The sequence below is a fragment of the Plectropomus leopardus genome, chromosome 1 (assembly GCF_026936395.1).
Source record: "Plectropomus leopardus strain MGB_pleo_1.0 chromosome 1, ASM2693639v1, whole genome shotgun sequence".
In the NCBI taxonomy this organism is placed as follows: Eukaryota; Metazoa; Chordata; class Actinopteri; order Perciformes; family Serranidae; genus Plectropomus; species Plectropomus leopardus.
The window spans coordinates 41524452-41551386 of NC_142176.1; the positions used below are offsets into that span (position 1 = coordinate 41524452).

The 26935-nt window shown below is 41.0% G+C and overlaps 1 protein-coding gene and 1 pseudogene across 2 annotated transcripts in view; one reads left to right on the plus strand and one right to left on the minus strand.

The window, feature by feature from the left end:
• The first annotated feature begins 437 nt into the window (after positions 1-437).
• Positions 438-26935, plus strand: part of il16 (interleukin 16) — a 61120-nt gene continuing 34622 nt past the window's right edge. For both annotated transcript variants that reach the window (XM_088081258.1, XM_042484815.2), the window contains exons 1-10: positions 438-636; positions 5832-6075; positions 6607-6886; positions 10604-10743; positions 20760-20877; positions 22677-22823; positions 23049-23154; positions 24673-24821; positions 25216-25326; positions 25802-25916. In XM_088081258.1, coding sequence (XP_087937384.1) covers positions 5876-6075; positions 6607-6886; positions 10604-10743; positions 20760-20877; positions 22677-22823; positions 23049-23154; positions 24673-24821; positions 25216-25326; positions 25802-25916 — 1366 coding nt within the window. In that variant the 5' untranslated portion in view covers positions 438-636; positions 5832-5875. The remainder of the gene's footprint in view (positions 637-5831; positions 6076-6606; positions 6887-10603; positions 10744-20759; positions 20878-22676; positions 22824-23048; positions 23155-24672; positions 24822-25215; positions 25327-25801; positions 25917-26935) is intronic.
• On the minus strand, positions 11956-14708 carry LOC148190472 (uncharacterized; annotated as a pseudogene).

Sequence of the window (26935 nt, forward strand, 5' to 3'; positions counted from 1 at the left end):
CCTGCAACTGACCTGCAGAGTAGTTCATTCACAACCTCCACAAAAATCAGCCCAGAATTGCTCAATGGCTGGTGCTACAGTTCCAAAAAAACTGATCCAGACTACACACTAGATTCATACACATACACACTCTAATAAGAGGTGTGTGTTTATGTGTAAATTGGAGTGGATCACAGAGAAGGTATTCATCCTAATATATATACCTGCACACACTGTGGGTATACACACACATACTTACAGAACCCTAGAAAAGACTGCAACCAGTGTGTGGTTCAAAGTAGGTGTGAGGTCAGGCTCAGCTGAGTGCGGCGTGTTTTCTTCTCTGGAGCTGGCTCACAGGAAAGGGGCAGTGATTTGGGGAGCCATGCCTTACTGAGAGACACTGTTGTGTTCTCCAGACAGAGGGGGAGGACAAGGAGGGAGGAGGAGGATGGAGGAGGAGACGAGGTACAGGCACATTACCCCAGATGAAATGCAGTGAGGAAGCCATGCTCTGAGTGGTGCGTCAGTTTTTTAACCTGATGGTCTGTCTGGACTTCTACCGGTTGATCTGGAGTGGATCCATCTTGTGAATCTCTGTTTGCATCTTCAGTAGAAGCTACAGATACTGGCTGAATGTCAACACAATCCATAATGGTGAGTAGGACTTCCACTTCCAACACTAAAGGGTTTTTAACGGGGACTTACTGGTGCAATAAATCTGTCTGTCTCTCAGACTGGTGTGCAAGTTGACATGAATGACTATAGAGATTATCTGAGAAGAAAGTAAAAGAGAAAGTAAAAGAGAAAATGTTGTTTCTGAGTATTGCATAACTATCAAAATTAGTTACAGAACAGGCAAGTTAAATAATGCATTTGTTGGCCTGAGGGCTGGATGGGTGTAATAACCAAAGTGTGTGTGTAGATTCATGGACCCACTTGCACAAGTCATGAGAACACAAATTACATAACATTGTGTTAGTGCGTTCCAAGGTGACCTTTAGAACACAAATAGCTCAACGGTTCCAGCCGTGGATGGGCAGGGCTTCCTCTCTGCTTTCCCCACAGCCGAGCATCAGCCCACAGGGCCAGGCTTAGATACAACCACATGGCTTCACAGAGCATGCAGTGCCATTCCACACTGACACAGAGGCCAGAGTGGCCGAGCCTCCCTGAAGAGTGTGAGATCATTTGTGTAACAAGAATTCAAGGTCTGCCAAGGACTGAATAATCTTAGTGATTGTACACATTGTAAAGGTGAAGGATTATTCATCACATGACTCCCTTCAGGTGTCTTTTATTGGCTGTCTTCTGTCTGTCCGCACTGTCACAGACTGAATAATCCCCGGTGAAAACTAAAAAAACACACGCTGTTGAGCCCCGCCCTCTGCCTCCTCTCAATCAGGCTCTGTTCGGCTGGAGTCACAGCCTCAAAAAGTACGTGTACACATTAACACACACACATGAATATTCAATCATGTGTACACACACTGTTTATGCAGCCTCTTTCCCAAACACACCTGTCAATGTGACCAATGCTACCCACTCTTCTCCCTCTCTCATTTTTCCTCTCCCTCCATGTTTTCGTAGTGAACAGTGTTACTGCTGTGAGCCACCACAGTCACAGAATGGACACTGTGTCAGAGGAAAGCTGGACTCTCTCTGTACTTCGGCTGACATCACAGGAGTTTTAAAACAAAAATCCTGAATTATTTTGGTTTGATGAAAATGAAAAATTGGACTAAAGTATGGACTATGATTTTATTTCTAAAGTTTGAAAAACTAGGCAAACTAGACTTAATAATACATGCTATAAATATGAAGGCACACAGAAAATACTGCTCATATAATTTGTATATTTGGTCTCACACCTTACATGGGAACTGGTAGTCTGCCTTGTAAGCCAGTTTGGGCTGGGCATTGATGCCAGATACTACAAGATGCAACTGAAACAAGATATTAGACCCCCATCAGTGTAGATTTCTTTTGTTGGACATGATTTAGGGTGGCTGTAGCTCAGGAGGAAGGTTGGCAGACTGATCCTCGGCTCTTTTTAGTGTCAAAGTATCCTTGGGCAAGACACTGAAGCCCGAATTGCTCCTGATGGCTGTTTCATCAGTGTGTGAATGGTTAAAAACTGATAAGCAGGTGGCACCATGGACGGTAGCCTTGGCCACCGGTGTGTGAATGTGTGTGTAAATGGGTGAATGCGTAGTGTAAAATATTTTTAGAGGTTGAACAACTAGAAAAGTGCCATACAAGTGCAGGTACATTTAACATCTAAATGTCAATACATTTGAGCAGTATTTAGTGGTACATACTTTTTAATTTAACACCAATGTCAACTTAACATATTTATCAGCAGTCAGGTAAAAAAGTAATTTGAAGGAAGTCAGGAAGTCTAATGTTAGTCTTGGTTGCAGTTGTGCAGCAGTAAAAGGAACAAAAGTGTGTCTTTGTAAATCAGTGATCACAAAAAAATCATTTAGAGAAAATAAGTAAAATTATTATAATTATAATACATGGAAAAAACTTTTTTTAAATTTTTTTTTTTTTTTTTAACTTTTCAACATTTCTTTTTTCTTATTAAGTTTTTAGTCATGCTCCAAAGCTACAGTTGGATATTAGTTGGATATTGGATGTGTAAAAAAGACAATTTACTGTTTTCAGAAATTACGGGACATTATTTCCTGGTTGGAAACAGTCTGTTGCATAATTCCCATAAATGTCAACCTCTCTGATTTTCTAGCAAGTCAAGTCTCACCTCATTTTTGTGTCTCATTTTCAATTCCAAACTCTTAAGCCTACATCTTTTGTGTTATCCTGAGATAAGAAAACATAATATCAGTCTGATAATGGCCAGACTCAACAAACTGACAAAAAAAAACAAACAAAAAAAAAACCTAGCAGGTCTGCATTTGTTTACTTCTTGCCTAGTATGAACAACTTGTTCCTTGACATTAACCAATAGGACCACGGAAGACTCGCCATTAATATGGTGGAGCAAAGGGAAAATTGTTGCTGGTTGAGTCAGGCAAAACCATGAAGTCAGTTTCTGGCACCTCCACCATGATCATCTACACATTTAGCAAGTCATGAAAGATGGCGAGCTATGATTAACCAGGGTTCAGTGTAGGGCTGGACAATTAATTTTGTTTTGTTAAGTTTGACTGAACCAAAGAATCAAGATAAAATGATTATTTTGCCATATTCTGTTTCACAATGATGCTCTTGTTTTGTCTTGTGTTAGAAATGCAGTGTAGACCTTTCCTTTACAGCTGTTTGTTTAGTGTCACAAACTTGGCGACTTTCTTGTTAGATTGAGCGTTTCTTCAGATCATCTAATCATTTGAAAAAAAAATACTCTGTTGCCACTTTGAATGCTCCAAATCCAGCCCATTGAGCTCTCATTATATTACAAAGCTCTCAGGATGGCTGAAGACATTAAATTTACAAGGCAACCCCCCAAAAAGGGGTTTAGTGGAACAAGACAAAAATAGATTGGAGGGCAAATGCCCTCCATAGCTCAGGCAGCCTCCCACTGCAGATTCACACTATGCCAAATGCTAGAGTTTAATTCACTGCAGATCAACCATGCTCATATACTGTGCATGTGGTTGAACATCAGTGCATGGTCAAAGTTATTTGACAATATGCACATCTTTGAGTGCTTTGTCTGTCATTGGCAGAATCATGGTCAATGAACCATCTACAACTGAATTACATTTTAAGTTTAAGAAAAGTTCAGTGAATGCATATTTTTCAAATCAGTGAGTAATCCTGTTAAACAATCATGATTATTGATTATTTCGTTTGATAATCGTTTGATTATCAACTAATATTCCATAGATTATTTTTAATTACAATATTAATGTAACAATTTATTTAACCAAAAATAAATAATAAATTATATCTTGTCTCGTTAATATTTAAAACTTTAAAACTTTTATTTAAAACTTTATTCAATCACCCTTAAAATAAAAGATAACAGCTTAATCTTTAAAATAAGGCTAATATTCCTGTCATTTCTGTGTTATGTTTTTTTTTAATTATAATATCAATATAAACAGCAACAACAATACTACTACTACTAATAATAATAAATCTAATAAACCCTACTTGTCAGATGATTGATTAGAAAAATACTGGACCTCAAATTCAAAGCATTGCTGTGACAAACAGCATACATCAACATTATCACTATATATCACAGCAGCCTTTTCACTGAACCTGACAATCTTTAATACTTAGAACTTAAAATGGTTAAGACATGAATTCATTTCATCACTACGGTAACGTACAGTTTAGATAATCACTGGTAAATGCATTTTTGCATTAATAGGGGGCAAGGGAATCAACTGAAACAACTTACACACTGTAACAACAGTCTGTAATGTTAATTTAAGGTTTCTCACTTGTTAACAGGCAGCAGCCACCCTAGCCACAATCTGTTCACCCTGACACCCATCTGGAAAAAGATACAGAAGTATCCCCTTTTCTTAAACTATGTTTTAAAATAAACCTAAATAAATCTACCTTCTAAAGTAAACAGAAAATGTAAAACAGCTGGTTAGGTGTTGTACGCTGAAACATCTGTGGCATTGATCAGACTACTCCAACCAGAGATGTGTTCTATGTGTTGATTATCCTAGTATATCATGCTTAGGTGTGGATGAAATGAAAAGTACAATGCTGTCTTGCTGCCGTCTTAACAAAGCACTCCAAGGTGCTTTGGCTTCAGGTGTCTATGAATAGCAGTTGTGCACCTGTGAAAAGTCATTGTAGCTGCAGCCAGCCATGAGCTGCTCGCTCTCTGGTGGAACCCACACACCCAACAGGTGCAGTTTACTTAGCAATGTGCCAAGGTACACTTTGCAAATGCGTATTTCCTCAACTGATGACGCAGATTATGTCAATGAATCCCCCCAGTCCTAATTACAGTACTGACTAAATACAATTGTGATTATGATTTTTGCCACTCTCAAGCACTCCTAGTTGAGCATGTAGTTCTGTATGTCTGGTACGACACTGTGAACATCTCAAAAAACAGAATTAGACTTATCTTATCGTATCTTCATACCTATCTTCACAAAACTGGAAGCAGCAGAAAGCTGTTTATGAGCAAGAGAGAGAGAGAGAGAGGTCTTTTACACATCATCACCAAAAACTACAGTGACAGTCGCCACAAAGGTTGAGTTAATTAGCATTCAGACAGTGTGAAAAGCTCTCAGTCAGAAAATGGAAATGGTTGAGGCAAATGAAGCCTCAACATTGCACGCAGCTCTGGAACTGCTTGAATATACTGACCAGTCAGGCCCTGCCTGCTTGGCTGTCGGGGGGGGGGGGCTTATGGGTTTCAGTTAAAGAGCCTCTGCACATTGCACATTTACTAAGTGCTCACAGCAAATATGAGAGAGCATCTCCACTGGCATGTATAATGCATTTGAGGATCATCCTATAGCACACTGAAATATACAAACCATCATTCTCTCCAGCCCATTCATAGAACCAGCACACCATAGCTAACACCATTCTCTCAGATAGATTGTGTGTCAATTAAAACATGACTGAGCTAAAGGTAAGACTCTACTACCTCCCCAGTTGCTGTTTTTGTGTGCATGTTCCATGTTATAAGGTCATTTCAGACTGTTTGTCATGATGTGCGTGGAGGAACTCCTCTCTCAGCAGCATCTGATTAAGATGCAGTCATGAGGACTATTTTTTTTAAAGCAGGGAAAGAAAAGCCCTTTTATCTCCACTAGCCTCCACATTTGCCTCAGCAATTTCTCAGAACACTTACACACACGGATGCAGTCAGACTGTCCTAACTGAGTTTTCTAATTGCCCTCCAGAGCGTCTATCTACATTAGGCTTTGGGCCGGCTGGGAGGAGTGAGATGGTTCCCAAGCTCTCTGTGCACACACATACACACACTCTGACAGCCATGCCTCAGGGATACTCCCACCAGAGGAGGAGAGCCAGCACAGCGGCTGCTCGGAGGATGGAAAGGAGACGCGGGGAGCAAGGGAAAAGCAGCAGCAACAATCCAACCAGCAGGCACAACCACCACTCCAAGAAGCTGGCCATGCTCTCCAGGTACCAGCACCACTCCCAGGCTTCCTCTAGAGCTGCACAGGAAGCTCAGGACACACTTACACAGTTAGCTTGAGTAGCTCTTGACTGGCAGAAATTGCATGTAGCTTTCTTTACTGGCTGATCTTTTTGATGGATAGAGACAAAGATAGAGACAGATAGATTTTTGTTTTTCCCAAAGTGGATATTTGCTTGTGGGTATTATGTGTGCCTCCAGAAAACTGAAAGATGGGAGTAGAGAGAAAGATGGGTGGGGGGAGTGATCCGGGTCATGTGCTCTGTTGATTGCCATTTAGTGATGGCTTATAACTGAAATGTAATTTCATAGTCTAGAATGTGTTGCATATTGATTTACTTGATGACCAGAAATACAGTACTAGATTGAATACTTTTTATTTTAGTTTTTAGTTCTGATACAGCATGTACTTCCAGAAGCTTATGGATGCATAACTCCCATTTCACAGTCTAGAATGATTGCTTTTTGTGTCATTAATAACAGAAATTGACTTTCAGACTTTGACTGACCCTGTCCAGGTCTCTAATCCTGTGTCACTCGAAGACTAGTGATGACTGTCCAGAAGAGAGGCATGCTGGGGGAATGTCAGACGGGTGCATGACATGGGGTCTAGGCTGCAGGACGGACATGACTGCTGGGAATCTCATAGGGTACGGAGATACAAGGAATGGACACTGGAAGACAACCCAGCAATCAGCCCTGGAGCAAAGAGGACGCATTGAGGCAGACAACCACATGCATCACACCACCACACTCAGGGAGACTAGCAGGAGCGTGAGGAGGTCTTTCAGCATCAAGGTATGTCTACTTATGCATTGGTGCATTTAAAAAAATATATAATACTATATTGCTAGACTAATTGTAAACTTTCCCACCCTTACTCTACTTTAAACTGAGCAAGATACAAGTTATATCTCACACAGGCTCTGCCCTCTACAGGACTCCTCTGTGGGTAATATCAGTCCTAAGTCATCATATACCGTCACTTTTACAGTGCTTTTGGTCTAAGATCCTCATGCCAAAGCCACCTTTCACATCCACATGATACTCTGCTTGACAGTCTCAGCTCAGAACGTGCCGGACAGAACCAGTCACAGTATTATTATACTCTGGCGGATGGTCAGATGGCATCTGCCGTGGCAGCATGATACATGGACGAGGGGCATTAGTTGAGAGCACGGCCCAACAGAGCCTGCCGCATTTGTACGACACACTGCTAGATGGCGTCAGGTTGAAACGCTTTTCTGTAATTACAAAATATAAGCACAAAGGTCACAGTAGCGGCATCCCAGAACATCAACAGGAGACGCAGAAGGTTACTTAGAGCGTAATATGTAGATGCAAAAGTCCGCTGACAAACTGTCAATATGTAACGAGTTGGGATGAGAACATGTTGGTAATACTCTCCTCTTATCATGAGCACACATTCACCCACTGAAAGTTGCATAAACATAGCCTGCCAATCAGGATCTGCCTACCCTAATACATGCAGAGCCCAGAGTACACATAGATGCTGTATTACAGCGTCAGCATCCTTCAACTCTTCAGTGATAGATGATCCACTGATCAACTTTCTCCAAAGATGGAGACACCACTTCTGCAACCTCTTCATTGACAGACATGTTCCAGCCTCACTGCCAAAGCAGACCTTCATGTAGCATAGCATCGGCACACAGCACCCATCGCTCAGACTGCTGCCCCATATTCCCCAGCAGCTCTGATGGAGACTCTGAAACACTGCTCCTCTCTTGGCCAAGGTGTAATGGCCCTGACACACCAAGCTGTAGGTCAATATTTGTGTGTCAGTGAGCGTCCCTGGTTGGTTTGGTATGTCCAGCTCCATTGACCCATTTCAGCACTATTGGCTTCTTTTTTTTTTTTTTTTTTAGCAGATACATCATGTTAAATCAGCCTCACTCCTGCCCACAGGTGAATGAATTCACTATGACTGGCTGTTCAGCTCAGCACACGAGAGGAGAAATGTCAGTGAGGAAATTAAACAAATAGCTAAAGTCAAGAGAGAGTGAGATCGAAACAAACTTGTATAAATTGTTTTTCTTCAGCCACTGAGCTCTTTAGCAGAAACGTTTCCTGATGGTTTGTGATACTGTTCACTAAAAAGAAACAGGCTGTTTCTGATGTCCCCACTCAAGACAGAAGGGGTTTCATTCTGTATTCTTCCTTTCAGACCTATTTTGGATCTCTGAATCTTAAACCGATGCATTGTCTACAAATTATTCACTTTTTCAGATATGAATTTAAACTGAATCAAATTTAAAATCAATGACCACTCCTCTTCTTAGACCATTTTTATATGGTGAGAAGAAAGAATTTTTAATATTTCATGTTCAGCACCAGAGAGGCCTTGAACAGCGAGTGGCAGCAGGTTATCAGTTCTTTGTCTACAGTGGAGAAGGCTGAAGCAGGTACCGTTGGATGTCAGAAAGATCTGTTTTCGTCAGTCTACATCACATCTTTTTAAAAAACTTTTTTATTCTGAGCATATCTATTCCACTGAAACATAGTTATTCACCTTTGATATATTCATCATGACGTTGCCCTGGATGTTAATTGATTATTAGCCTTCAAAATCTCTCTAGAACCTGATTTTCCTCAACAGAAAGCTGCAGGAAGGGCTATTCATTGTATTCTCAGTTCACACACGCTCTCATCCCAACTTGTCACATGGTGCAGCTCTGTCAGTGACCTTCTGCATCTACTTATGACGTTTTAGGTATCCTTCTGCATCAGCACTCCAGGATGCCATTACAGAGATGTCAACAAATGCACATGGTATGATGAAGCAGCACAGACCTTATGTTTACACAACAGCACGTGGCAACCGACGTGGAGCGTCACAATGGTTGGAATTAGGCAACAAAGTCACAGACAGTTAGGTTAAGGAAAAAGAGGCACATGGTAAGGTGTAGGAAAAAAACACACACGCATTCACTAAGGAAGCAAACTTCGGACTCCTGCACGAAAGTCAGATGTTTGTGGGACCCATCCATATCCCTGCCCTATAGGTGCACTCGGGGTTCTTAAACTAGGTGATTTTAATTTACTTGTTCTATCTCAAAATGATATATAATGAATAATGAATCATTTAATGAAAACTGAAGCAACTGCATCCTACTGTAAAAAAGAAATCATACAGCTACATGTGCAGGATCACAACGACATTGTAAACATGCTGATGCTATGGTCACCATCGTAGCTTAGCATGTTAGCATGCTTACATAACACAAAGTACAGTACATAAGCTTAAAGATATCCAAAACATAACACAAGATTCAAATGTGCCAAGTCAGATGTTACTGAGAAAAGCTACATTAAATTATATATTAACCATCAACAACAGGGAATGCATGCCGATTACAGTGAGTTTTCACAGCTGTCTGTTGTACCACTGTATGGACTCGAGCCCAAGCTGCTAAACAACCCTGACCGAAGCTGAGCTCAACAGTAATTTAATGGGGCATTGCTTTTCCTCTGGGGCTAATTCATGCTGGGTTGAACATCCATCACTCTTAATCACCTACCAGACTGAAACAATATCATAGTCAGGTCCTTTTGGCTTTCATGTTGAGATGAAATCCATTCCAGCCAAACAGATGTTTATAAATTAAGTCTTTGTCAATAGAGACATGTTGTCATAAACAGAGTGATTTCAAGAACATGGTCAAGGTATGATTCATGCTCATCAGTGATTGTATTTCTATGTGATTTCTTTGTTTCACATAATAACATGTTCACCATGTGATTGCTACATATTTAAAGTATGTGACATAAAGGAAATACCTAAGTACCAAACTTAATGAACACATTATATCTTTTAATAATCTGGGCACATCTTAATAGCCAATGAAACACTGTTGCTGTTGCCTCACTCAAGATAGTTGATGTGATCATAAACTGCAGTAACAAGCTCCAAATTCTGGCATCACTGCAAAATTCAAACACTGATAAAATGAGTTTTCCTTCTTTTATAGTTTCCTTGGTAAAAAGGAACACATTACATCTCTGGAAAGGTGCATGTCAGGCTATGGCGTAGGGCACGTATCAGAGTCTACACTGTAGTCAATTCAGTGCAGTGAAGTATAAATCCCAGCTGAATCCCAGTGAATGTTCATTGTGAGATACAGTTTGTCCCAATCGCCAGTCCAGTGAAGTTATTTTAGAGGTATATGTGTGCTCTTTACCTACTTTGGCTGCTCAAGTAGAGATAGTGAGTTGCATTTGGGGACAGTTTTACATACTGTAGCAGCGCCGCTTATGCATTTGTTGCGAATTACATACAGGGGAAACAAGAAATTAAGGGAAATAAATTGAATCATGTCACACTTTTATCAAATTGTGATTTGAGTCTGACTCAAGTCCACACCTCTCCTCATAAAGCTTGCTACCTCCCAGTATAGAGGTACCGTCATACTCGTTCACTGTATGTGTGTGTGTGTTTGTGTGTGTGTGTGTGTGTGTTTGTGTGTGTGTGTGTGTGTGTGTGTGTTGTTACAGGAGAGTAGTATTTGGAGGATGTGTGTAGCCACAGGGCCCACTGAGGACGTATCTGCACCACAAATGGCTGATAACAGTGTCCAGACAGAGGACAGAGACACTAATGTGGAGCCAGGGAAGAGTGGAGGGAACCTACACAGGTAATAAAACACAGTGGATCTACAAAAATACACATCCTAATAAAATGAATGTGAAAGTGTAGCAGCAAGAGAAAAACATCTAAAATTAGAACGACAGAAAACTTGATAGCACCATATAAGTGAAAAAATACCATTGTGTAACAAAGGCCTAATGTCTTCCTGGTATTAAATTGCAATCTATCTCTGGATTTCTCATTTATATCATAAAATGTGCATGTTAATGCCAGCCTAGTGTGACCATCCCAATGACATGAGCTCAACATTCTGTTTCTATGGAAATGCAGTCATCTCGCAATTGTGTTTTATCAACATTTTGAAAATATTATTTGAAATATTTTAAATGAGTTTTGCGCAAATCTGTAACTGAAACCCACCTACAGAGGGTCTCCTCAACTTTCATGCATTTTTGGGTGTTTTCAAGGCGATGATAGCACAGACCCTCTCTGGACATGGTGCGATTCCACCCTGGCTGATGACATGGCCTAAAAGTGAAGAGATCTTACATTTCTGGTGGTTAAGTTTCAGACCTGATTCATGGATGGTAGTCATTACCTTTTATTGACAGCAGTCATGTTTTTCCACCATGGCTCCAAATACCAAAATGTTATCCATGTAGATGGCTGTCATATCCTGCAGTTTTTGCATCTTTCTTTGGAATATTTCTGGTAAGGATGTCACTCCAAAAGCAGTGATTCAAAGCAGTATAATCCATGTGGAATTATGAATATGGTCAGCTTCCAGTGGCTAAATGTGACAATTTAAGCAAATCACCTTGAGTGACAGACTAAAGTAACAGTCTTTAGTTTTTCATCCTGTATGTACCTGAAACTTAGTTTAGTCAGAGCCACGTAGTCAAGAAAAACACTTCTTATTAGCTTTTATATTTAGCTTTGTTCGCAGTTATAAATATTTAGAATTTTTGCAGTTATTTATAAATGGCGGTATGGCTCTGTTCTGGGGTTCCCCTGCCCTTCCATGTGCTTACATGGAAATCATTAAGCAGGAACAGCACACGTTCCTGTGCATACGAGGAAGGCCTGAGGCAGAGAGAGCAGCAGCAAAACAAAAACAAAGCAGGAGGAGCTAAGATGCAAATTGAGTGGAAAGGAAAATAATTATGATGAATTTAGGCTAACTACTAAGTAACAAATTAAGGACAAAAAAGGCTATAAATGATCATGTATATTCTTAACATTTATTGAAGCCAGCAATTCAAAGAGCACTCATAGTTTTCTGAGCATCTAGTACAGCTGGTGCCTCAGGCCTGAGGTAGCATTCATAGGCTGATGATGACCATCGACCCATAGCTTTGAGCGTTGACACAGGAGTGATGGATGAAGAAGTTGTTGCTGCTCCTATGCGAAGGGAGTGAGCTCTATAACGATCTGGAGGAAGCTCGCAGTATTGGCAGAGGAGAAGAAGATGTGAGGCAAAACAGGCTTTGGATATTGGTTTCCCCTTCTCCGTGGTAAAGAGAGGCTCATCATGACTGGCTTTAGGTTGACTTTTCAAGTAACGCCTCATGGAAGACATAAGACAAAAAGCAGTATTATTTTCAGACATCAGAATTGATTATCCTTCCCTGGCCCTATCGGTCTCCGAATGCTTCAGGAAAATCGAAAAATAGAGCACATTAATCTTAACATCAGCTATGGTGAGGTCTTGTGAGGGATAAAAAGCATCCATGCGTGAAGTGAATTCACCACCTCTGAGATAGCCATAAAAGGGTGTGAGAAATACTGTTTCTAATAACAAATCACACTAAGGACCAAAGCAGCCTGCCCTTAAGTGTGAAATCATGCAGTTTCTCTATCTTAAGGCCAATTAGCAGGAGATGGATTGACGGATTTTCACACAGGCTGCTTTTGGATGGATCCAAACAGCGCAGGTGAAATTGTATGCCTGCAACAATTTCTTTGATTGAGTAGGGCTGAATTTTCCGCACATTGAAGCAGTGGACTATAAAGGCGCATATAATGGATATCTTTACAGGCAAAACAGTTACAGAGAAGGTGGCACAAAAAGAGGTGAAGTCAGACCATGCAGAATCATACATCTTTAATGTGGATTTTGCTAAGCCGGAGCGCATATAGCGAGATGCGGACAGCATATAGAAATGCAGAGTTGCACTTAATCTAGCACTGTTTGATCGAATGGAGGGCAGATCAGGCTGGATGGCGCCGCCTCTGGGCACAGGTGGTAAAATTTCTGAAATTCAAATCGAGACAGGGAATCAGCAATCTTGTTGTCCAGGCCAGGAATGTGAACCACCTGAATAATAAAATTACCCAATACGGAACACCAGGTAAAGCGCCTCATGAATCTATAAATAAATGGAACTGAAGAGCGCCCTTTGTTAATGATATTAACAGTTGCTTTATTGTCACAGCAAAACAGAAGAGACAAGCAATAACTATTGGGTACAACTCCATAAGTGCAATAGAAGAAACACTGGTTTGCAGTGATGACAGTTCTTTTGGCCATACATCAGCAAACCATTGATTTTAGTAAAAAAAAAAACCAACAAAACCAACGGAAGTGGCCGCGTCTGTATGAAGCTTAAGAGCAGGTGAAGTTTCAGGATCATCGTTATAAAAGAAAGAAATGCCATTTCAATCCTCGCACAGGAGGGACCAGAATCGGAGCTCAGACCTGCAGCCTGCATTCAATAAAGGAGCAGCCTTGGGGAACAACATGCATAGCAAAATTTAAATGGCCAAGCAAGGAAAGCAGTTCCCTCTTCAACATGACCGGTGCCTCATGGGCTTTGTTCAGGATTTCTTGAATGCAATTAAATTTTTTGAGAGGGAGAGAGGCCTGCATCAGGTCGCTGTCTAAAACAATGCCTCAAAACTCAAGATGATGACGTGGGCCCACCGGTTTTTACACAGACAGAGGAATACCCAATCTATATACATATATCCAGCTTCCAAGTTGGATAATCCACCAGCAGAAAAACATCTAAAAGGTGAAGCACAAAAGGAAGCTTGCAGTTGGATAAGAGGACCCAAGAAAGTGCCTCTGACAAGGCATCGAAAATTTTGCTGCAACAACCGAATGTGAGGCGAACCGAAAAATACATTTTCTCCTTCCGGTTAACACTGAAAAGATGCCACTGAGAAAGATGCAAAGGCATCACTTTATGCATCAGCAATATCAGTCTTAGCCAGCCACACCCCCTGACCAACCATCTTAATGAACTTAATGGCATCATCAGTGGTAGCAGCAGTGGTAACATAAGGAAAAGGGGGCCAAAGGAATAAGACTGTTACTGCTTTGCGCATCGTCAGTATGAGGAGCAGAGAGGTCAATGATAAGGCGATTTTTTAATTCATTTGCGAGTAGCTATACATAAAGGATTTATACAAGTTGTAGGAAAAGGTGATGTATTAAATGGACCAATCATAAACCCCTCCTGAACTTCCTTCTCCAGCGAGGCATCAGCTATCGCAGGCTCCTGCAAGGCAAATTGCAAATTGTTCGAAGCGAACAACATGTCAGGCAACCAAGATAGACCAGCCAAGAACCCATGAACCAGACACAAAACACTGGTCAGGATGCTTTTTTAGAGCCCTCCACAGCTCAGAGAGATTGATTGGGGTCGACAGCTTTATTTGCTCTTGTCCTTTTTTGCAAGGCGGTTTCGTATCGGGCACACCGACTTCGAATACCCGTCCCCACAGTAGCTGCATGCATGAACATATTTACAGCTATAGAATTTACAGACATTTTCATTGAAATTGTAACACAAGGAGGTCGAAAGAGGAGTCACCTTAGCCTCTCCAGGTTGAAGGCAAAGCCGGGGTGGAAGGCTAGCAGCCAGTTTTTGGGCACAGATTTGAGGTATGCGAGAAGGAGCCACAGACAGAACAGGACAGAGTCCGATGACCAGTGAAATGCCTACTTATGAGGGCCAAATCAGTGGTGGACCAGTCCAGTCTCTGGTTGAACCTCTGAATGTACATAGCGGCTTTGGCAGAGAAGGATTTGTAATTTGATTTGTTCCCTTGTAAGTCATGGCCAGATCAGAAATGATTGCCAGATAAGTGTCCAGTTCAGCCCTGCGGGATGGATAGACTTCACAAACCACATCCCTGAACACACCAAAAGCCACATTAAATTCAGCAAGAGTCAGAGTTTTAGCCAGTCAGGGGTCGCTATCCTTCAGCATAATTGACACATCTCCACAATCAACAATACGCCTATCACTCAAATCAGAGCAGAGCAAGATCTTAACAAGGCTAATGTCATAACCTGCAAGAATCTGGTTTCTAAGGCCAGGGGAGATTGTAGCAGATGGGGGAAACAATGGGACCCCTGTCGAGATCGGGACTGCACTTTCTAGCATCCTCCACAGGATAAGGATGTCATCGGGGCCAGGCGACGTCATCATTCCTCAACGTGGACGGCAGCCTCGCGGCGGAGGAGGAAGATGGACCAGAGTTGAGGGCCTGGGACCCGGAATCCATGCTGGTGAGCGATGACTGGATGCCATGAGCAAAGCAGAGAGTTCATCATGAGAGGCACCACATGAAACCGGAACATCATTCTCGAACAAGGCCTCTAGCAGCCTGGGCACCAGCCAGTCAACAATGCAGGGAGGAATGTGACTTTTACCTGCCAAGCAAGAGCTCTGACGAATGGATGCAATGCTTCCTCAGTCTTGGATCATTGACTGTCCAAGACACAGTTGACTTGCTACAGATCCTCATTGTGAACCGACATGGCAAGCAGCAGGGTAAGTAGAAGCACAGGCACTGGCAGCATTGGTGTTGGTGTTGTCATGAGGAGCTGTCAAAAGCGGATGCAGAGGGAACAGCGCAGAGCAGGCAGGCTAGAGCAGCTAAAATAAGGCGAGTGAGTTAAGTGAATAAGATTCTTAGAGGTGAATCAGCTGGTCATCGGCTGATGAGGGCTTTCATGATATCAGCTGATATCAACAGTAGCAGCGCTTGACTCTGGCCTGCCTGAACTGACGCTATGCTCAATTCAGGAACTATTTCTTATGGACCACCTGGTTGATCAAGTTTTGCCTCTTCTGATCTGAGTATGGCTTCACATGGAGGCTACTATATGCGAACTCATTTGAATGAATGAATGAATGAATGAATTATTTTATTGTCATTATACAAATATACAATGAAACTCTGTTTGGCCTCTCTCAACGAATAAAAATACATCCAAAAAACGCATACATCAAAAGTAAAAAATACGAAATAAAAAAAATTGTAAGAAATAAATAAATGAATAAATAGAAGGCAGCAACAGTAGTGCATGTATGACACTGTCCGTTATGGTCGGAGTGGGGCAGTGAAGGCCACAGTTCTGCGATAAAAGCTGTTTCTCAGTCTGTTTGTCTTGGCTTTGATGTCCTAAACCTCCTGCCAGATGGTAGCAGTTCAAACATGGAGTGACCAGGGTGTGTGATGTCTCTGAGGATACTGTGGGCTTTCTTTTTGAGTTAGTGGGAGTAGAGGGTGTCCAGTCCAAAGAGCTTCAACCTGATGATGCACTGAGCCGCCCTCACCACACGTTGGAGCAGGGCCGGCTCTACCCAATTTGGTGCCCTAGGCGCCCTAACCCTAACCCGCACCTCTGCACCCAATAACGACACATCACGTGCTCACACATAATTTAAGAACATGTCAATGTTTATTTATTTGTAATGTTAATATATATATTTTTATCTAGACAGAAAACACTAAGTGAGGGCGCCAGTGGGCATAGAAAATTATTATTTTATTATTATTTTCCCTCGAGGCCAAGGGCAACTGGCGGCGTGGCAGCGCCCCTCCAGCAGATGGCGCCCTAGGCGACCGCCTATATTGCCTATGCCAAGAGCCGGCCCTGCGTTGGAGGCTGTGATGATCTGCAGCTGTGCAGCTGGCATACCACACTGAGGCGCTGTTGGTCAGAATGGACTCGATGATGGTTCTGTAAAAGCTGAGTAGTAGTTTTGGAGGTAATTTGGCCCGCATCAGTTTCCTCAGAAAAAAGAGTCTGTTGAGCTTTTTTGACCAACTGTAAGGTGTTGTTTGTCCATGTCAGTTGGCTCGACAGTGTGACTCTCAGAAACTTCAGGTTTTCCACCTCCTCTACTGTCTCTCCCTGAATGTGGAGGGGGACATGCTGTCTGACCTTAGTCGACCGGAAGTCAATGATCATCTCCTTAGTTTTGGAGGGGTTGAGGACTAGGTTGTTTTCTTCACACCACTGGGTGAGATGATCCACCTCACCCCTGAAAGCTGTCCCATCCTGCTCAGAAATCAGGCCCACTACTGTAGTGTCATCTGCGAATTTAATGATGGCATTTGAGGGGATGGATGGGAGTGTAGTCGTGTGTGAATAGTGTGAAGACCATTGGGCTCAGCACGCAGCCCTAAGGACATTCTTGTCCATTCTGACCTGCTGTGGGTGGTTCATGAGGAAGTCAATGACCCATGCGCACAGGGAGGAATTTAGTCCCAAGGTGTACAGTTTGGTGACCAGCTTGTGAGGGATGACCGTGTTAAAGGCAGAGCTTAAATCTACAAACATCATTCTCACATAGGTGTTTGGATTATCCATGTGTGACAGGGCCAGATGGAGGGCTGTTATGATTGCATCTTCTTTGGAGCGGTTAGTCATGTATGCAAACTGGTGCTTATCCAGATCAGGTGGTATAACCGTCTTTATGTGCTCGAGCACCAGCCTCTCAAAACACTTCATAACAACGTTAGTGCTACAGCATGGTAGTCATTCAGTCACTTCACAGCGGACCTTTTGGGCACCGGGACAATCATGGAGGTTTTGAGGGATGTTGGGACAGCCACTTGTTGTAGTGACAGGTTGAATATGTTGGTGAACACCCCTGTAAGCTGGTTAGCACATACTTTCAGAACCCGCCCGGGCACTCCATAAGGGCCAGTTGCTTTGTTCACATTGACTCCCCTCAGGATGGTCCTCACCTGATGTTACTCAAGGACTAGTGCTAGGGTGAGGAGTGGAGCCTCCTCCTCCCTCTGGGTATCCAAGCGGGCAAAGAACTGGTTTAGGACATCAGGCAGCAGGTTGGTGGTTTTGTAATATGTCAGTGCCTTGATGCCATTCCATATGCTGCGGAAGTTGTTGGTCTCGAAGTGTTCTTCAATGCGTTGTTTGTATTCGCGCTTTGCATCCCTGCTGCTCCTGTGGAGATTTCTCCTTGCTCCATTGTAGGCCTCCTTGTCCCCTGACTTGAAGGCTGCATCCCGCTCCTGCAGTAGTGCAGTAACGTTAAACTATGGCTTTTGGTTAGGAAACACTTTTATTGTCTTTTGTGTTGTAACATTTTTCATACACAAACTAATATAACCCAGGACAGAGCTAGCATATTCATCCAGACTTGCATTCTCAGCAAACAGACCCCAATCTGTGGTTTCAAAACAGTCTTGCAGCATTGAGTGGCTTCCTCAGTCCATACCTGCACTGTTTTGATGGTGGGTTTTGCTCTGCAGATCCGTGGTTTGTAATCTAGCTGCAGTCCTCCTGCACATTACTAGTTTTGTGCGCGATGGTGGCTCTGTATCAGTAATGACTTCATCCACTGTCACCCCTTCCTCAGTAGTAGTTTCATTTATTGAGCCCTGGAACAAACTGTCCACTTCTAACAGGCATTGTAACTTAACGAATGACAAGTTTGGTGGTTAGCACTGTTGCCTCACAGCAAGAGGGTACCTGGTTCGAAACCCAGTTGGAACGGGGTTCGGTCCGTCAGCAGGGGCCTTTCTGTGCGGAGTTTGCATGTTCTCCCCGTGTCGCCGGCTTCCTCCCACAGTCCAAAGACATGCCGGTCAGTTTGATTGGTGACTCTAAATTGCCCTTAGGACTGTGAGCGTGTATGGTTGTCTGTCTCTATGTGTCGGCCCTGCGATAGTCTGGCGACCTGTCCAGGGTGTACCCCGCCTTCAGCCCGATGACAGCTGGGATTGGCTCCAGCCCCCCCGCGACCCTTACAAGGACAAGTGGTTACGGAAAATGAATGAATGAATATATGTTTTGTAATCAAATTGCTGTACTAAATGACTCTATTTTTGTTGAATGGCACAAACATGATAATACGATGGATTCTTATTTTACCAGGAAAAAAAGTGTGTGACCTCTCTAGTGAGTTACCCAATCATGGTAAACAGAAGCTGATGCTGTCTTTAGCTCAGTATAAACACTACATTAGATCATAATGTAATATTAATTGCCAGTATCCGTTTTTAGACTTAAGTATATTTAGAAGATACTTTACTCATCCTTGTCTTTTATCTTACAATCGGCAAATATATAAATCCATTTTCTCTTTACCTAAAGGGATAGATTGGCTTTATTAAGCATACTAAACTTGATTTATGCTCACTTTTTATTTTTTTAACCACACATTTTATACATATTTTGGTACTACAATTTATTATTTGTATTTATTTCGTTTTGTTTTTTCTATATTTATTTTTTTATAAAGTTACCTTTAATTTCTGTCTTTTACAATAAATTAACTACTACAATTTAAAAAAGGCATCATACTGAGAATTGTTTTGATAAATTGATACATTAAGTTACCATATTCTATAGTTTGTAATGTTTTTATATGAAAAGATGCGACATTGGTGGTACAAATGGAAAAAAAAATCCATTTATGTTTAAGTGTTCATGCTAGAGTTGCCTTAACTGCCTTAAGTTAACCAGCTGGTTGAGTTGCATGTACGCTGACTGAATGGGCCATCTGAGCAGAAAAAAAAGAAAGAAAGAAAAGATGCTAATTGTGGAGTCAGGAACACAGTTTTACCATTTTTTAATGTTAAATTAATCTGGTTCTGCATTTAACAGCTAAAGGGCCTATTTTGAGGGATTTCTGACATTTCTTAAAGTTTGCTGGGCACTTTACTCAAATTTATTTGCCTGCATCTGCCACAATTCCTCCTCGCTCAGTTTCCCTCTGTCATCTGTGCTCACTTGAAAACTATATATTCCAGATACTGTCACCGACATCTTACACAGGTGATGTCATTTGGAGATTCAGTATCTTCACTGTATCAGATCAGGGTGATAAGAACTGCCTAATATGACAGAAACCATATTTAGGAAATTTTTATTTGACATGTACTTTGATGTTTTAGTTTAGCCAAATGTCCCATTCACTTACTTGAAGGGGGTGGGCTTTATTACCTATACTGCAGCCAGCCACCAGGGGGCGATCAAGGTGTAATGGCTTTACTTTTGGGGAGCAGATATTTTGTTTATCTTTATTATACAGACTATGGTCCCAACATGAGGTCATTATCACCTTCATCTTCATTCTCAAAGATGAATGATTTATTCATTGCCTCTGGATCAGTAAATCAGTACAGTAAGTCAGCATACACACTTTACACACTAAAAAAAACAAAAAGTTTGTTTTATACAGGAGAGAGGGAACAGTGGTTAGTGCATCCCAGTATGGTCTTTATGACATACCGTAAAGCTATCTAACAAGGTACATGTACAAACTGTCACAAAAAACAACAGGCTTACGCCACAGCACCCACATAAAACACTGCACCTCCTGCACAAACACAGTGTAATCTGTTGGTGAGAGGGCAGTGACAGGGGACTCAGTTGTTGATGAAAGCAGGCTCCTGCTACCAGGATCAGCCAATAACAAAATCCAACTGCAATATCAGGTTTTAACCTTAAGATGACAGTCACTGTGTATATTTATAACAATGCTTTGTACTAAAATGTCAAGAGTTTTACCTGAAGCAATTACAACACTACTAAATACCCATATATGTTGCTTTTCAGCTAAAACATTTTTTAAGCGGTCAGAGGGTTTAGTTACTCTTTAATCCACTGACTCAGTGAAAAAAACTTTCAGTATTATGGATTTTGATTTTTTATAGTTTTAAGAGGAACTTGTAAATCCCATATCAGTCTAACTGTAATAATCTAGTGTTTATTCATGCAATAATGTTTTTTGCTGAAACACTTTTGAACCTTGTTACCTTTTAGTTGTCTCTGTGTTTTCTTTATAGAGGCTGCAGCTTCCTGAGCCCAGACAAGCTGACACCTTTTAACGGACAGTTTCCAAAGGGTAGTGCTTGGACGCCAGGAGATGGGATGAGGAGCAGTCACACTGAAGCCCATAGTGAGGTAAAAGCAGCTCACATATGAAATGGACTCCAGTGTGACAGTTGTTTCCCTTTGTCTGATACATAAGAAAACACCATCCTACTGTCGTAAGTCTTATAAAGCACAATATTGTTATGTATCTCTCATTTTTATGTTGGTCATTTACACATTCTGTAAGATTAAAAGTTTCTTCTATAACAATTCATCAGTCATCAGTATACTGCTTTGTGCTACGTTTTTTAGTGAGAATTGTGCCACCAAAAGTGAGTATTTTAAAACAAACAAAATGATGTTTTTCTCACCATAACCTGGTGGTTTTAGTATCTAAACATATCAACACACCATCAGGGTGATGAGCTTATTGAAATTTGAATTAAATGTAGATGTTTGATAAACAAGTAAAACACAGCATGCATCATATATTTCAACGCGCTTTGTCTGCAGCCTCTCATACACTGCAACAATCGTTCACACAACTACTACTAGCAGACAGAGATAGAGTTCTGTTAAAACCACTTGTGATGGTTCTGTTAATTGATAGCATTAGTAACTTTTTTTAAATTCTGTTTCTGCACTTAGTGAGGTGCCTGTGTCAGATATGTGACCAAAATTTCTTTTTTTTTTTTTGAATTTTAAAAGTGAATGATAAACATTGTTATTTTCACTACATTCATCTGCATAACATTTGTTTTAAATTATTTTATTACTAAGAGCTAAAAATGGTTTTGAACAGACTGCTGAAAATGTCTTTTCCTTACATTTAAAACCCATCCCAATAATTTGTAACTGAATTGCCATGCTAGACTCTGTTGTACTATATTAAACTACTCCACAATACTGTATTCTGTTGTCTTATAGGACTATACTACTCTATATTATAATATACTAAACTACATACTATACTCTATTGTATTGTGCTGTACTATACCATTTTTTTAAACTACTCATTATTATACTGTACTTTACTGGGTGGCTGTGGCTCAGGCGGGTAGAGTGGGTTGTCCACTAATTGGAAGGTTGGCGGTCCCCAGCTCCTCCAGTGCACATGTCCAAGTTTCCTTGAGCAGAGCACTTATCCCAAAATTGCTCCTGGTGGCTGTGCTAGTGGTGTGTAAATGTCTATGAAAGTCTGAAAACTGAGTAGAAGGTGGCACCCTGTACAGTAGCCTCTGCCACCGGTGTGTGAACGTGTGTGTAAATGTGACTCGTAGTGTGAAAAACGCTTAGCAGTGGTAAGTGGTAAAAATAACTAGAAAAGAACTATACAAGTGCAATTCCATTTACCATTTATTGAAATACACTGCACTACTACCACGACATGTACATTATATTACACTAAACTATACTGTACTGTACAATGCAACTCTATCATACTGTTAATATAATGTCTATTATACCTTGATGTTACTCTACTATCCACACACTGCTCTGCTTTACTATTATATTTATACTACACCATACATACTTTATCATATGTGCATGACCACATTTTTTACTGTAATGTATCATATTATGCTATGCTACACTGCTCTATATTATAGAATACTGTTGTAACAAACTATAACATAGCCAGCTATATACTCTGTTGTAGTCTGGCCCTCTTTCTGTGTAGTGCCGTCCTGACCATCCTGATAAGCAGGATTTATAACCACAGCAGACAAAAGAAGCAAGTAGGACTATGGATGTGATGGATTGCTTTTTACTGTACGTGCAAAATTAGTACGTATTTACATTACATTGGTGGTGCATTCTGCTTTGGTGTGCCTTATGTTGGGCCACAGCTAAAATGTTTCTCCTTGCTGGTGTTTTATGTACTGTAGGACATTTCTACATGTGACGGTACTCTGCAGTCACATAGTGCGAGTACAAATCCTCTGCATCCAGCTCTCATCATTTCTTCATCTGAGCCTCTGTCATTGGCTGGATACACTGATGAAGAACTTACAGCCAACAACAACCACCTCAAGGTAAACTTATCTTCCATCAATACAGCAATACAGTCTGACCTTATAATTATATTCATAATATATAATTAATTTATAACTTGTAAAATCAATAAAACGTTATTATGCAATTGTTAAAAAAATCTAATCTCATACTGCAGTTAAAAAAAAAAGTTCTGTGTCCCTCTGACATAAATGGTTTTTCGTGGGGTTTTTTTTGTTTGTGTGTGTGTGTCTGTGTGTGTGTAGTTACCCATCCCGGAGGTGAATGAGGAGAGATGCTGGGACACAGAGAAGACTAAGCAGCCCCGACCAGAGCAGATGGCCAGCAATAGGACATGCTCCAATTCAACCAGTGTGTATCATACAGTTTCACCCCTGCACCCACACCCACAAACAAAACAAAAAAAAAACAGTTCTACAGTGAAAGTAATGCACATTACTACCAAAATCCAAATGTTGTACATGTGTTACAAAAATCAGATAAATCAATAGATTATCTAATAATCTAAATAAAAATGTCAAATTAACTTTATCAGAAGAATAAACAAAAGAAGTAATTATGTAAGATGATAATAAAAAGTAAAAATTCACATTTATTTTATTGTTCAATGATCCACATTTATGGAACAACCTTTAAAATAATCGTCTTTCACATGGAAAATAAGCAAAAAGCTGTTTTACTATTTATATCATAATCTCCCCTCTAATATCTATTTTACATTGATGTAAAAACATCAACTATTTTCAACTATTTATTTTCCAAAAGCTACATTTTACAAGATTACACTGAACACACCATGACACTTTGGCTCAATACTCATTTTTACTGAACAGAGCTTAAATGCATCAAAATGTAATAATGCAGCCACCATGAGCTGTTTATTAGCGCTCTTCCTGCCGATTTCAAGACGTATTGATTGTTTTTCCATTCTCTTTCCCTCCACATACACTCCTCTTGGTGCTGTAGTAGTAGTTGGTGTGTGTTCTACTCTGTAAGATGGATGGCTTGAGGCAGAAGTAGATGTACTCTTGTACATATTCTAAAGACTTTGTGGCTGGGGTGTGCAAAGGTCCTCTGATGACTCGCCCACTTGTGTATGATGATTCATTTGAAATTTTTGATGGAAAAGGACCTGCAGTACCATCCAGAGATACCAGCCATTCTCATTCCAAAGTTGTCAAATACCACCACTTTTACTGTGCTCTCAGCATAAGATCCCGAAGCCAAAAGCCACTTTTCATGTCTGCATGATATGCCACTGGACAGCGTCAGCTTAAAATGCGGCCATACGGAACTGTTTGCTGTGTTATTATACACCACTGGTCAACCAGACAGCACCTGCCATGGCAGCATGAGATGCGGACAGGCGATATGCCCCATTCTCAGTTGAGGATGTGGCATATCGCCCTTATCATCTGATGCATTGCATTATCATATAGTTGTTTCTCTTTTTTATTGCAAAGTACCTTGTATTGCAATTTTGCACGAAAGGCACTTTACAAATAAAGTTCACTTAAATTGAATCATCTGACGCATCTGTGAGCATTGCATATGTGGACACAGAAGGTGGCTTTTGGCATCCCGCTCATATGCCAAAAGCACTGACAGAGTGGCACTTTGATGAGTTTGGAATGAGAACGGGTTAAAACATTTCACAGCTGCTGTGTCACACTGCTTATCCATAGTATAGCTCATACACTCTGTGTATGATCAGCTATGGACACAGACAAGTTTATTAAACTTGATTTCATGGGTTTTGCTGTCACCTGATGTCTACATGCGGGTTCTGTCTCGCTCTCTATCTAATGATTCAGAAGAAAATGAATTTAAACCTGCTATTCATTCTGATGATTCTTTGTGTATATCCAGGTGTCCATCCTTACTGGATTGGGGATCTGGACAGCATCATCATGAAGACCCCAGAGCTTTACACTGGTCATCCTCATGGGAATGCTGGTTTATATGGGAAAAGGAAGTCATTGTCCCAGCAGCTGGAGTTTCCTCATTCTACAAAACAAGTATTTGACTTTTATTATATAATAAACAGAATACATTACACATCACAACACTGCAGGAATCACAAAAAGTAAAACGCATATCTATGCGTGTGTATTTATATATATATATATACAGTATATACTGACAAATGTGGTCAGACAGGTCAGACAAGCGCAACAGACTTGACTTCTGTAAAATCGGGTAAGCTGCTCCAAAACCAGGTCTAATGTGTGTCCACTGGTTTGCGCTACACCTGCAGAGCACAATAAATTACATGATCAGGTCTTTGAGGTGGGTCCTGTGACGTCATGCTAAAAACAAAAGTCACTTTTGGGTAGAAAACTGTTCTAAGTGATGGAGAGATGTGAAAGCAAACCTGTTCATTTCTGTTGTGTTACATGCTGCTCCCCTCAGCCTGTTCAGCGTCCCTCCCGCTCCCTCAGCTCTGCCCAGCTGGTTCACTCCTGCAACACCGTGCAAGCCTTCATAATCTGTAATGTTGTGCTGATGAAGGGCCATGGCAAGGTAGGAACCATGCACCACCACCACCATAACTGTCACTTTTATTATTTGAATGAAAAATAGCCTTTACTCATGGTCAACTACTTAGATTTTTCAAGAGCTTTCAACTGCATCTCAAGATCTTCAGCAAAGTGTGACTTTCTCAGGATGTGTTGTTCACTGTGACTGTGGTTTAATAAAAATATTTAAAAAAAAAAAAAAAAAAGATCTTCAGCAAAGTTGCTCAGTGTCAGTCTGACCAGCTGATATATCTTCTGACTGCTCAGCGTGAGTTTGACCAAACTAGATAAACTTCTCTATCTCAGGTCAACAGGGAACTCAGCCAGTGTTTCAGTCCTTACTTTTCTTGTCTGTATAAATGACATACCAGCATGAGCCAACATGTGAAACTGTTCCTCTAACTATGATCATGAAAACAATAATTAATGCTTGTGAATGAGTGCTAATGCTATAAATATAACTCTGTTGCTGTCCCCAGGGTCTGGGCTTCAGTATAGTCGGCGGGAGGGACAGCATGTATGGACCGATGGGGATCTATGTCAAGACCATTTTGCCTGGAGGGGCAGCAGCTGCTGATGGGAGGCTGCAGGAGGGTGAGGGACATCATACTTCACATGAAGCTCATATACACACTTGGGAAAAGAGTTTGAGTCATTGCAGTCATACTGCTGCTCTCTATTACAACCCCTATTCCAAAGAAGTTGTGAATTTACTACAGTGTATGGACATCAAGGTTCTGATTATCACGATAATCACGGTGAAATTCCACAATGGTTATTAATACATTTCAAATTTTAATCATGATAACCGTGTGTGATCACTGTGCTTTCAAAATCACGATAAAAACTGTCACCAGGGTCCCAAATTAACACCTGCCGAGTGCCAAATGTAATAAAATCTCTGATGGTTATTGGCCATACTTGCAGATGAATGTGCCAAAGTTGTCATGTATGAAACTCTGTTGTGAGTCTCCACTGTGTTTTTAGGGTCACACGGCTCTGCTCCTCTGAGCTGCTACTCCTGTGCCTGTACTCCTGTGAAGCTGTCTCAAGCGCTATTCGTTCCGCGGCTCTGTTTACCATACCTGTTTACCAGATCACTAAACTATCACCAGCCACCGGTCTGCTGGTAGCTAACGCTGCATTACTGATGAAGGTTATGAGATGTTAAGACGGAGGCCCCGAAGTTTGAACCAAGACGGCAAACTCTCTTTGGTTCACACATTGACAGTGTCAGTGCAGTAGCTTCACTTCGTCCATTCTTACCTTTGACAATAAAAGCCCTAGACGGATACACTGCATCACAGCTTGCCAAAGGGAACACAATTTAATAAATACATTTACTGAAATAAATGTATATGCAAAACAAAAAAAGCGATTTATTATCATATCGCGATAATATTGATTATTGGGATAATTTTGGTCACTGTAATCGTGATATGAAAATTTTATATCATTACATCTCTACTACAGGGACAAGATACATTAATCAGTTCGTGTTCAAACTGATTAACTTTTTTTTGGTATACACTCATTCTAAATTTGACTGCAAAATGCTCCAAAAGAGTTGGTACAGGGTCAATAAAAGACTGGAAATTTTCCAAAAGATTCCA